This window comes from Onychomys torridus, chromosome X (genome assembly GCF_903995425.1).
Source record: "Onychomys torridus chromosome X, mOncTor1.1, whole genome shotgun sequence".
Taxonomy (NCBI): Eukaryota; Metazoa; Chordata; class Mammalia; order Rodentia; family Cricetidae; genus Onychomys; species Onychomys torridus.
This window is the reverse complement of record NC_050466.1, coordinates 23101377-23114357: the sequence shown is the minus strand read 5'-3', so window position 1 is coordinate 23114357 and position 12981 is coordinate 23101377. Positions and strand designations below refer to the sequence as shown.

General features: G+C 38.7%; 1 protein-coding gene across 5 annotated transcripts in view; it reads right to left on the bottom strand.

The window, feature by feature from the left end:
• Positions 1–993: 993 nt before the first annotated feature.
• Positions 994–12981, bottom strand: part of Gria3 (glutamate ionotropic receptor AMPA type subunit 3) — a 277058-nt gene continuing 265070 nt past the window's right edge. For 3 of the 5 annotated variants that reach the window (XR_004943712.1, XM_036175082.1, XM_036175081.1), the window contains 3 exons: positions 11061–11175; positions 8221–8468; positions 994–3264 (listed from right to left, as the gene is read on the bottom strand). Coding sequence is in view for 4 of the 5 variants with exons in the window: in XM_036175082.1 (XP_036030975.1) it covers positions 8223–8468; positions 11061–11175 (361 nt within the window). In the remaining variant the exon portion in view is untranslated. Of the gene's footprint in view, positions 3265–8209; positions 8469–11060; positions 11176–12981 lie in introns of all 5 variants that reach the window. The other 2 variants (XM_036175084.1, XM_036175083.1) reach the window with 2 other exon arrangements.

Sequence of the window (12981 nt, the reverse complement as noted above, 5' to 3'; positions counted from 1 at the left end):
GGGTGGAGAAGGCAACTCAGTATGAGGAATAGGTTCCCAAAAGCCAGCCAAAGAGTCAGAGACAGCCCCTGCTTCCGTTGTTAGGAGCCCCACAAGAAGACCAAGCTATACAACTGTCACATATATGTAGAGGGCCTAGGTCAGTCACATGCAGGCTCCCTGGTTGTTGGTTCAGTCTCTGTGAGCTCCTATGAGCCAAGGTTAGTTGATTCTACGGGTTTTCTCGTGGTATTCTTGATCTCTCTGGCTCCTACAATCCTTTTTCCCTCTCTTCAGTACAATTCCCTGAGCTCAGCCTAATGTTTGTGGGTCTCATCATATGTTTCCACCATTTGTTGGATGAAATCTCTTTGATGACTATTGAGCTAGGCACCAATTCTGCTATACTCATTTTTTCAGTCTTAGTTCTCTAATTCTCTCTATCTTTATTTCTTTAACATCTCTCTTGCACTTTCTTCTCTTCTAAAAAATATCCCTTCTCTTTTCCTTTACTATCATTCCCTGTTTTCTACTGTGACCATACTGTAGAGCTGGTCTATATTTAACTTGCTTCATTTGTCAGATAAACTTGTATTCCATGTTCAGAAACTACAAATCAGGCTTGATGAGTAGCTTTCCATTTCTCCCTCAGAAATCTAAGGCCAATAGAGTCCACTGCATTTTTTCTTTACCTATACTAAATTGGTGACTCTTGATTGAATAAAAGTTTTCCAGTGGAGGAGGGAAAGACTCCTAACACATGCTGGAGGCAAAGAAGGAGAGTGGAAGACCTTCACGTTAAGCTAATGTAAAATGTGGGAGTGCGACTCAGTTTGGCTGACTGAGGCTTGACTGATTTGCAGTTGGGATGGGGAGAGATGCACCCTTTTCACAGTAAGGAGCCTGGGAGAGCACTGGCAGGGCTTCAGGTGAGAAGGTAATTAGTGAATAATAACGTCTCGGCACCCACACCAAGTAAATTTGAAACAGCTAGTCAATGTGCAGAGACAGAACTCTTTCTTTACAATTTTATTTACAAAATGTATTAAAACTTTGTACAATACCTCATAGCAATGAGGTTCGGTAATTATGCCCACACATGCAATTTACACTTTTACGGCCATTAGTTTGCTTGGCAATTTTTCTGTTCACTGAAGTACAGCTTTAACAACAAAAAGAAAAGAATTGGAAAAAAATCCTCAAGTGACTACCGCCAAAATCCCATAGCTTGAAGTTAATAGCAGAAATTTGAAGCAATCAACATTTTTTTAAACATGCAAGTTTTTTTTTTTTAAATAACAAACCAATTTACCTGCTTCTTAATCTCAGTAAAGTTTCCTCTCTGAAAAACTGATTTGAGTCAATAAACATACATTTCTCTTTATACAGTGCCTATGAAAACATTTGTGTATAGGTTGGTTGCTTTGTTTTATACAACTTCATATTCACACAGCATTAGCTTCCCGCACTGGGACATCATAGCATTCATAAGTTGAAAAATCACAGTTTCATGAAAACAAAACAAAACACAACAGCTTTCTTTTGTGTTCAATACCATTTAAAATCTGACATGTGAGTTATTTGCTTATGACACACTTTCTGGAATGAAAGTTTATATTACACCTTTCTGGAAATGTTTCATTGGAACGAGACCTCTTCTTTTCTTTTCTAAAGACGAGAGCAAATATGCAGCGAGTCAACTAAGCATCTAAGGGTCACACTTGGGAAATGAAGGTGGGCTCCTAATTTGTACAGTCTGGAAACTTTCCAATGTACATTACTGATGAGAGCAAACTACTGAACTACATAAAGCATACGTCGTTATATAGGAGGTAATTAGTGAGCGGAGACTATTTCCTCTGACTGTTCTGATGATGCCAACAGCAGGTATGCAATTAGTTACTTGATAGCCCATGGAGCAGTGGAGCGATCTTCGGTGAGTCTGTAGAGAAACTGCTCCAAGCAAGGACCTGGGAGTGATGCTGAGGTCCCTCAGGTTAGCAATAGGTTTGGGAATGCATCTTAGTCTTTGCAAACTAGAAAAGGACACATGCAGTCTGACGGAGAGCCACAGGCAGGCGGTAACAGGCAACAGCTGGTAAAACAGACCTAGCAAGAGTAAAGTCAGATTGAGAACTGTGGTCTGAACCCACTGGCCTGCCTTGTAACACGGTCCTGTCTCCGTGTTGTACACTTGAAAGGCATACTTAGCAGAGAAAGCAGAGCTAAACACAGTGTTGTTTCTGAGAAAGATATTCCAAACACAACTGGGAGAATAGGCAGCATTTCCCTCACCTCAATGCTTACTACTTGGCTATATCAACTTAAAATGCACACTGAATCAAGAGAAACAGATCTGTGAGCTGTAAATCCAGGCTTCTTGGAAAGCTCCGGGATCCACTTTAGGAAAGCACCGAGAGGTAGGCCTGATAGTGCTCCACCCCTTGCTACACACAGAAGTCAACTTCAAAAGCTCTATTAATCCCTTCACTTCCACTATGGGAAGTTCTCCACACATTTTTTCCCCCACAAAACCATTGCAAGAACACCAAGTCACCACTCAGTCTCTTTCCCAAAGCATTTGAATTTTCTTAAGTGTCACATTTACATTCTAAAGATATACACATTTCAGCAACATCGAAAGGAAATAGGGTGCACAGAACATCACCACCAACAGGAAATACCAAAAACATCTGATCAGCAGATCCTAGAAGAAATGCCTGTTTGTCTGCCCAAACACTGGGAGACAGATTTTTTTTTTTAATCAGGAGGAATTACTTCTTTTAGCTAAGATGGGTCTATTTGCTGAACTGGAATTTAATTTGTGTGTGTGTGTGTGTGTATACATGCATGTATGCATGTATATGTATGCGTGTGTGTGTGTGTGTGTGTGTGTGTGTGTGTGTGTGTATTAAAGAACATGGTTTTGTATATTGTGCAGTGGTATCAAAGAATGGCTTTTGTTGAACTGATGTTTTTATTAAGATTTTTTTTCCCGCATACTGGAATCTTGCATGTCCACTTTTTTCTTGGTTTTATTTTATTTTTTTTTTCAAGCAAAGCAAAACGATTTCAATGATGGTTTGCATTGTCACGAGTCTCAGAGTGTTCCATAAGGCACTGAAGGAAAAAAAAAATCAGTTTTTCCTATTGAAAGGTCATTGCACCATCAGCAATATTCGTGTCATGCCCGACACCAAGGAGAGTGAAATCTGGCTCAGGATCCTTGAAGCAGCCACATTTTCAGCGATTTCCTCTCATTACATGCTTCCAGTGGGAAGGGATCTGCAAAGGCAAGGGGACATTATAATGTGAAGGGACTTTTATTGGGAACCAAGACATTTATTAATGGCTCACTTGACTTTGGACAAACAAAGTGACTGTTTTCTTAAATTGGCATTACGGGAGCCAACTTCCACCCCCAGTTTGATTGGATGTAGGCAACAGGTCTGGTTAATATTTTCAACTGATGCAGATGCTTTGGAATAGATTAAATTAGGGTGATTTTCTATCATATGCGTGGATTGTACTAACATGCAGGAAGTCTAACTCGAGACTTTAATCACTCAGGCTGTAGGTATATTATAAAGTTTTAGTGACATTTAAATAGAGGCAGTCAGGACAAATACATTGCAGAGTATATTCTTATTGCAGTTGTGACAAGGATTGTTTTCCTAGGACAGAGGGTACACAATTTTAGGATTACTGAATTCAAATCCCTTTGACTATGAACAGAAAATGTCTTATTTGTTCCTTGATGGGGGACTGCTCTTTTCTCTTAATACCTTCAACCTTAGTGTTTAAAGTCTGAAAGTAACACAAGGAGTTTAAAGGGATAGCACATTCTAGAAAACAGGCAACAGCAGTGATACCCATGAAGCAGCTTGGCAACTATGGGTGCTTTGCCTTGAAATTAGTGGCCTGATTGAGAGGATGCTGGTAATACCCTCATTTTCATGGCCTTGACTAGATGTAGGGTGTACATTGCTCCTGACTGTAAACTCAGGATCACTTTTTTGCCTCCTGTTCAGGCTCATAGCCCTTCTCAATCACCTTTGCTTGTACACTAATGGAACACTCATTTTTCTCTTGAGTGAATCCTTAATTTAGATTGAATAAATAACATCATTATCTAACACTAGTCCTGGAATAAACACGTGTGAGAATGTTAAAGATGTGTGCAAAGAGCCAAAAGGTTAACGTGGAAGTAGGAAAAGGTATTCTTTGGTACCCCAATTCCCGAGTCACTTCTCTTTCTTATTGTCAATGGTATATCCCATCTGGAGTCATTTCTCTCTCCCCCTTTCTTATAGACAATGATGTATCCTTATCTCGAGTAATCTCTCTCTCTCTCTCTCTCTCTCTCTCTCTCTCTCTCTCTCATTCTTATAGTCAATGATATAGCTCTATCTGGAGTGATTTCTGTCTCTTATAGTCAATGGTATATCCTCATCTGGAGTAGTTTCTCTTTCTTGTTATCAATGGTATCTCCTTATCTGGAATTGTTTTTCTCTCTTTCTTGTTGTCAATGTTACATCTTTACCTGGTCTCATAACTCTAAGAAAGTGACTTGACCTCTCAGTGACTGTTTCCTGTTTTTAAACAGCAATCAGGGAAACAGTATCACTACTGAGATAAAAACCCTCTAAAAAAAAAGAACATCACTGCCTCAGTTATTCAGAAATTTGTCTCTACTTGACATAAAATTAGTTCTTCTTTTTCCTCTTTTTTTTTTCATAATTTTCTTAAGCAGTAAAAATAAGCTCCAACAAAAAATAAGCTGGGCCTGATGGCTCACATCTATGATTCACAGTACTCAGAGTTGCTGTGAGTTTTAGGTAATTCTGGGTTACAGAGTAAGCCCTTGTCTCAATCTTTCTCCCACTCAAAGAATATCTACATATATAAGGAAAGTTGATTACTTTGAAAATATTAATATTTCATTGGATGGTCCAGAGTAGAGGAAAAATGGAATTTCCCCTTAATTCCAGGCTTGTTGAGGTCTTGCAAAAATGAGAGGGATTTCAAAAACATCACCAAAGAAGCCAAAGAAGTGAGGTGTAGTTTTCCCTAGGTTTGAGGAAACTGGGTGATTTCTAAAAGCAGTTAAGATTGTCAACCCCTGGAGCAATGAGTTGGGGTCATTTGACAGGGAATGCTTGGAGGTGGGGTTTTACTTCTAATGCCGGGTTAGTAACTTCGAGAGGTAGCAGGTTGTCAAGAGAACTTCTCCTTCCAAGTGAATGCTAAACAGAATCTGAAACTAAGGTGTATCTTCTCCTGACACCAGTAATCATGGTACCACCACCAGCCATAGAAAATGAGTAGAGACCCCCATATCCTTTCCAAGGTTCCTTTTTATTAGACATACTTTATTGGATCTTATTCTTCAGGGTGACTTAAACTGAGTCATACTTCCTGATCACTTAATGGTCCTATAAACTCATAAGGCAGGCCCTGATAATTAGCAAAACAAGTAAAACTTCAGGGTACCTTTTCACTACAAAGGCCAACTCAGAAAACAAGAAACTAGAGAAGAGTTCAGGATGTATGTAGAGATATTGTAGGACTTGTTCAGAAATCAAAGATGAATAGGGGAGGAGCTAAGTCTCCTAACACCAAGGGCAGAAGGACTGGGAAGTTTTGTTTTTTAAACAGCTCTTCTCAGGCTACTTTATTATGCCAGAGATAAGTGCTAAGGAACTTGGTAACTGGGCTGTAACCATGATGGTAGTGATGTCTATGTCTAATAGACTTTTGTTTCAATTATCCATAATTTTGCTCTACAATAACAATAGCAGTAATCAAATTGACTAGAAGAAAGCCAGAAAGCTATTATAGCAAGCTAGGTTTTGAGACTTTTCCATCCACTATGGTGTTCTGTGGCTTCCTATTTAAGGCTATAATGACATGCTTAAAGGACTGATAATCTAGTTCTACCTCTCCCTCCCTCTACTTCCACCTCTCTCTTTTCTCCTTCCTCTTTTTCTCTCTGTCCCTCTTACTCTATTCCTTCATTCCTTTCTCTTTCAGTTTCCCCTTCCTTTTCTTCTTCTGAAGTTTTTTCTAGGATCTGTATTAGGATCCACATACTCATAACATCTCCATGTAACTTGTGATTGAAAAACATTATTCTGGGAATTTAACAAGAGACTGTGAGGCTATAGTAATTGGAACGTAGGGTCATAATTCTTGGAGCCCTGTATGTATAGTATTACATAGAGTGGAATGTACAAGGAGTGGGGCATGGAGGGTCTAAGAAGTTTTCCAAGTGGCTTTTAAACAATATATATTAATTGTATTTATTTTTTTGTACATGAGTGTTTTGTCTGCGTGAATATTAGTGCATCATACATGTACCATGCCTGTGGAGGACAGAAGAGGGTATTGGCTCTCCTGAAACTGGAGTTACCGATGGCTATGGGCTGCCATGTGGATGTAGGGAACTGAATGCCAGCCCTTTGCAAGAGCAGCAAGTGCTCTAAACTGCTGATCCATCTGATGGCCTTCATGGACAGCTGTGACACAAACTTACAATCTCTTTTCAAACTGACAAAATCTCACTAAGGCTTCAAGTTTCCTGAAGACTACCAGACTACAGATTGAGGAAGCAGGGCTGCACTTTAAACCTGCACCTGCCACTATCTAGTTGTATTGCCTTGAACAAGCTGCTAGCTGTGACTGAGTTTTAGGTACCTGAGGGAAAATATTGCCTGCTGCATTTAATCACAACTGAGGGAATAGATGTGACAGAGCTTGAAACACTGCTATATATTCTTAAGATATACTAAATAATTGGACTTCAACTCTTTGGGATTTGCAGTAATTGTGCTAGATTGAAATTGCTCCTGAACTGTCCTATGAAAAAAGGAAATGATGTGCCCCCAACTGAACTGAATCATCAACTCAAAGCACTAGCACACAAGAACATTAAATGATTGCATGCCAATAGTGCTAATGACAGATGAACTTATGGATTGAACATTCACAAATACAGTGAAAACAATTTGTTAACAGGTTAGTTCATTGTACTGAGTGTGTAGTAGCCAAAGGCTGCAATCTGTAGGACAACAGGACAACCAGCAACTTCATCAAATAAAATGATGCTTCCATGGCGATAGCAAATGATTTATTTGGATAAAATGTTTAAAAATTGACTAAACTTATATTTGAAGGCTTACATATAAGAAGGTCAAAATGTAGAAGTCTTAATAGAAATTAGAGCATATTGACATTTACTGACGATGTCAAAGGTAGCCACCTAAAATAAGGTATAGGAAGTTGCTAGTTGTCCTGTTCCACTTTCCATAGGCATGTCAGTTAGGCAAATGTACTCAGAAGGTGGTAAAACTTTATTCTTTTATATTCTTGTAGAATGGAGGTATCATTCTAATACATGCTTGCCTATAAACTTAGATGAGTTATTGGGAGTCAGGTTTTCCTTAGTATTAATTTTGGTCTGGTCAGCAGCAAGGAACCTAGACTCTTACTTACCTGAGCACCATCAGTTCCAAGGAAGGGATAACAAACGGACTCAAAGATTAAGAAATTTGTTTCATGCTTCCACTGTTTAATTAAAAGAACCACAACTCTTTCATGGAAGCATTTCCCTACCTGAGGTGGCAGGGTCTGGCTTCTATTTTCTAGTTTAAACCATAGTTCCAGAATATCTGCTTGCTCTAGGACTGTACTGTCTAACTTGGCAGCCTTGGGGCACATGTAACTATTGAATATTTGATCTGTTGCTAGTATCGCTTGAGGTATGTCCTAAGTACAAAAGCATCCCAAATTTCAAAGATTAGTATGAATAAAATAACATAAAAATGTCTCATTCATTTTTAATATTCTTGTTTAATTGACAACATTGAAATGGTATTTTGATATCTTGGCCTCAGTGAAATTCGTCATTAAGATTAACTTCACTTATTTTACTTTAAAGCTATAACTACTAGAATGGTTAAATGTTATTCATGTGGGTCACACATGTTACTCACATACATTTGCATTGAACAGTACTGCTTTAAGAATTGCTGTTTTTCCTTTTGTGTCACAGACCATAACTTAATTTTAGAAATGCACTGTTTACTGACAAGAGGGCACAATCATTGCTTACAGATAACTAGTAGCAAAGAGACAATGCTAAAATCAAACCAAAGTAAAAACAAGAAACAACAACAACAACAACAAAAGGTTAACACACAGAAACATAAGGCCGATTAGTTTACTAGACCTTAACCGTACCCCTAGATTTTAACACTTTCTGTTCCATACACGTTGTAGCCTTCTCTGTATGTAGCATAATTCTGAGTGTTGGTGGCAGGAGCAGGCTTAAAGTTTTGGGTGTTCTTTGTGAGTTTCATGCGTTTGGACTCTGCCCGTGATTTGTAACAGAATTCTATCAAAGCCACCATCATGGCCAGACCCAGACCTCCGACAAGTATATAGAACACGCCTGCCACATTGCTCAGGCTTAGAGCACTGGTCTTGTCCTAAGAAAAATGAACAAGGCGATTAGTTCTTGAGGAAAACAAAGGCCATAGAACATCATAACACATCACAACAGTATAGGACAGTTCTAAATTGTAAAATAATAAACATTGTGTAAGTGTTTGGACTCAGCTCTGGCAACTGGCTGATGTTTCGTAATGACCAGCAAGATGGTAGGTAGATTGTGCTTCTGTTGACAGTTTTGATTCTCACCTAAATGTCCTTTTGTTTTTATTCTTTATGCCTCTTAGTATCTCCAAATGTTTAACATAGTGTTCAACCACTAAATAAGACATCATTTGTCCAGGGGAACAAAAGAGTAAACACAAGCATAATGTATCTCTTTGCCAGCCTAAACACACACCATTTTCCAGAGTTGAGAGCCGTGGCATAATCCCTACAAATGTAACATTCTTTTCATTTGGGAACTGAAGCACTCTTGCCCCTCTCTGCCTCACAATACCCCCTTTCCCCTTGTTCTCCCTGTGACAAACTTTCTTAACAATTTGTCTTTAAGCTACTAGGTGAGACTATTAGAGGTCCCTTATATTCTTGTGTGGGGATTTACTTCATGGGGAGTTGTGTAAAAAGGGTTAAGTTGTCTTTTTTCCCAGTGACTGATAAATTGCTCCCTTGGAGAATTGGTTGCTAAGTTCAAAATCAGGGCAGCAAGTCTTTGTGCTGCTAGAAAAGGGGCATAACACAAAGAGCTGGCTTCACTCCATCTTCCTGAAAGTTTAAGGGAGCCATCAGGAGAGTCCATTGTGTCCTCAATTGGCTCCACACAAATCAGAAAGATTTTCTAGATCATTGATGACTAAAAACAAAAACCAAAAAAAATAAAAAAAAATAAAAAAACCAAAACAAAGTTCAGCTCATTTTAATATTTGACTCCAGGGACTGTAGGTAGGACTATGCCTATCTGCTCTCTATTTAAGAAGGAGGAAAAATTGAGGAAGGCGGTCAGTGCCTTTTAGGTCAAACAGCAACTCTGACTAAACTATCTGCTTACACGAAAAAGAAAAAAAAAAAACTGAACTGCTGAACAATGGAAAGAAAAAAATTGGTGTCTTGAGCCCTACCTTGCGGTAGGACACACCAAGGGCCAGGAGTCTTTCTTTGAAAAAAAAATAAAATAGCATTTTGTAGTCTTTTTAGAGGGAATGTAACCATTTTGCTGCTGAAAGGAGTTAAATAGAATACCCATTATTTAAGTCTGTGAATTTTGCACGTCTTATTTAATTGAAGACATAGTAGACAGATGATGGCCATTGCTGACCATTAGTAGTTTGGCTCAGCTAGTCCTGATATATTTAAATGGCCATGTCCTTGTGATTCTATTTTTATAGGAGCCAACCCTATACCTCTTTACTGTAATAAAAAAGGCCAACCAAAACTGAATTGTATTCAATGGGTGTGGGTTGCCTTATGTCCATGCCAGCCTTACATGTAGTCACTTTTCTAGTGTGAATGACAGGTAGGTGAATAGTAAGAATTCTGTCCCTTATTGGACAGTGGTTATTTCCTTAAGGTAGCCCTCTAGGCTAGCTGCAAGGGTGGTTCATAGTCAATCAGAAAATGGACCAATATCTGGAACCCTCTTTCTGCCATCATATACATATATGTTCGTGGCACTGAATGGGATAAGAGATCCTTTATCATAACCCATGTGATCTGTAGTACTAACAACAGTTTCAAATTCCATGCGTTTAAGTTTTACAAAATTCCCTGATGTGGGATGTAGAAAACCAGTAGCAAAATGGTTCACTGCATGGGGAAAATGAGTGACATTTCATGAAATGAATTAACTGATACCACAATATTAGTTCAGAAAAAGGAAAAGGCAAAAATTGAAACTAAAAAGAACTTTCTTAGGGGAGCAAAGGGGGGACAGGAAGGAGGCGGGGAAGAGTGTTTCATGCTTATCAATGTGATGTTAATCCTGACAATGTATACCCTTAAGGAGCATGCGACTAAATTTTCCAAGTATTACATATAGAGATTCAAATGACACCTTTGGAAGAGAAAAGTGTGACAGACTTAATGAGATTTGAGATCCAAACAGATGCTGAATTTAATATGACAGCAGCTGGGAGGGAGCTAATCATTCTGCTTACAGAGACCAGTCTTTGTTGTTTGTTTGACTGTTTTCTGATGGCAAAGACATAATATATTAATAACCAGTAGTGTTTACAACTACAGTCTCTGACACTGCAAGAAATTAAGATAAAGTACTGTCACAACTGGATCTTTTTTTTTTTTTTTTGAATTAAGGTTGATTGTTTTCTCTTTGAACTTTCGGAATATGAAGTACAGTAAAACCCCTTTATAACACAGCTCATTAGTTTATAGCTTTGGAAGTGCATCGAGCCAGATCGAGTCCCTAATCATAAGAGATCTATATCATAATGGGTTGATGTCACATGGCAGGCCTATGAGGCTGGCATTTATCTTATTCTATAGTGCTGGTGTTATGGAGGGGTCCCACTGTGGCAGGGTGTGTGTGTTGGGAAGGAAAGCCGTTTGGGGGTAGAAAATAAACAGTAGTCAGAATGTGATTGCTAATCAGTACAAAAAGACCTTCAGCGACTGACCTTACTCCCGGAGTCCTTGGCTCCACATTCCCCCTTATCGTACCACCATTTGTTTTTCAGCTTGTCTAAGATGCCTTGTTCACTGAGTTTCAATACTGCAAGGTTTACAGGCGTTCTTCACGTGGGAAATAACATAAATAACATTATATTATGTTATTTTATGTTATTCAAGCTTCAAACTACTTTAAAACTATAGAAAGCGATAAAGCAGGGGGCCCTGGCCACAGAGTAATTTTAGACACTGCAGGCAACCTGAGCATTACCTTATAAAAAGTTAACACTACAGCAACGCTATATTTACCAGGGCCTGCCCATATCGCTTTGAGTAATCGGCACACACTGTTAAATAATGAGGATAGAAAAAAAGGCACTCCTCAGATAGGCTGTGTGTAGTGAGGAGGGTCTCCCCTCAAGTGACAATCGTCGGCGGCAGCTTGCAGTAACTTTGTGATAGAGGCATGTTAGGTTTGATCTAACTGGGTGTCTTGTTGTACTTCCAGACAGAAAGCAAGTTACGGGTGTGGGAGGGGATTGGGAAGGGGATAGGGCTAGAAAGGGAAACATTTGTATATTGTGGACCAAGACAAATGGATGAATCTGAACAGAAAACAGACCCTATATAAACAGCATGCCTTTGGATTATTTGTCCCCTATTACACAAATCTATTACCGATCTGAAAATGATCTACTGAGGAACTGAACTATACACATATCCACATGCAACAACCATACATTTTAATTCCTATGCACACACTACTCTTAACATTAAAGGTTCAATGTAGACCTTGGAATTTTTGATGAGGAGCATTTTCAACAGCAGAAAAACAGGCCCATGGGATGTTTTTGAGTTACTGATGTTATGTCTCTCTGATGTTCCTATAATGAAGTTAAATCCCCAGAAAGTAGAGCAGAGTCTTTCAAAGTGGAATATATATATATACAGCATTGTGTAAAAGGCCCAACTGACATTACCACTGTTGAGTGGTACTTTGGGGAATAATTTGGGAAAATAAGACCTCTTTAAGGGAGAGACTAATACATCTTCAGGAGGCTAGGTTACTGCTTGCTCCTCAATCCTCCATTACTCAATGTATAAAGACTGTATTTGGAACCATTGGGCACAATGTGTGAAATCTTACTGGTCCTACGACAATGATTTTTCTCTCTGAGATATTTGTTTGACTCTCAAATAGAAATAGTGATCACTATTCTTTCTTCTTCCCATAGCTATTGAATTTAAAACAAAGTTTCTCTAATAACTTTGGGAAAGAATGTGTTATATGGAAAGGGTAGCCTAATTCTATGATGAGGCAGTGAACTGTGTCTAAGTTCTTGTGAACAGTATTGCCAATGTTAGTGTGTGTTGGTCTAATACCACTGACTTAAAGGAAGAAGGCACACAGATGTACATAACTATGGGCATGCTATAACATTTCTTAGCTTACTTTGGATAAGTTAGACCTATTAACATATCTGGTTATAGACAAGCCTTCATATAATCACAAAGATCTGGTTTCTGCCATGCCAGCTCCCAATCTTTTTTCTTTTCTTTTTCCATTTGAGGTTGAGAGAGGAAGGATCATCTCAGTTTGAGATATTCTGGGATATGTATCATTATTTAAAAATTATATGCAATTTCAGAGTACCTGAGATTTGAAAAACAATAAACCTTTAGTAGCAGGGAGGTGACACCCTCTTCATTAGTGCAGGGTGTGGTAGCCAGAATATCTTCATTCTGTGTCTTACAAGGAAATTGAGCTCCTTTCATACTTTACACAAGTTCCTTCCATCAACACTCAAACCCTGGGCTTCTCAAGTACCAACCAGAATTCCAACAAACATGCACAAAACTTTGAGCCTCCTTAAGATGGTATTGACAGTGAAAGTTGTGTCTTAGATTATTTGAAAGGTCAGCAAGGCC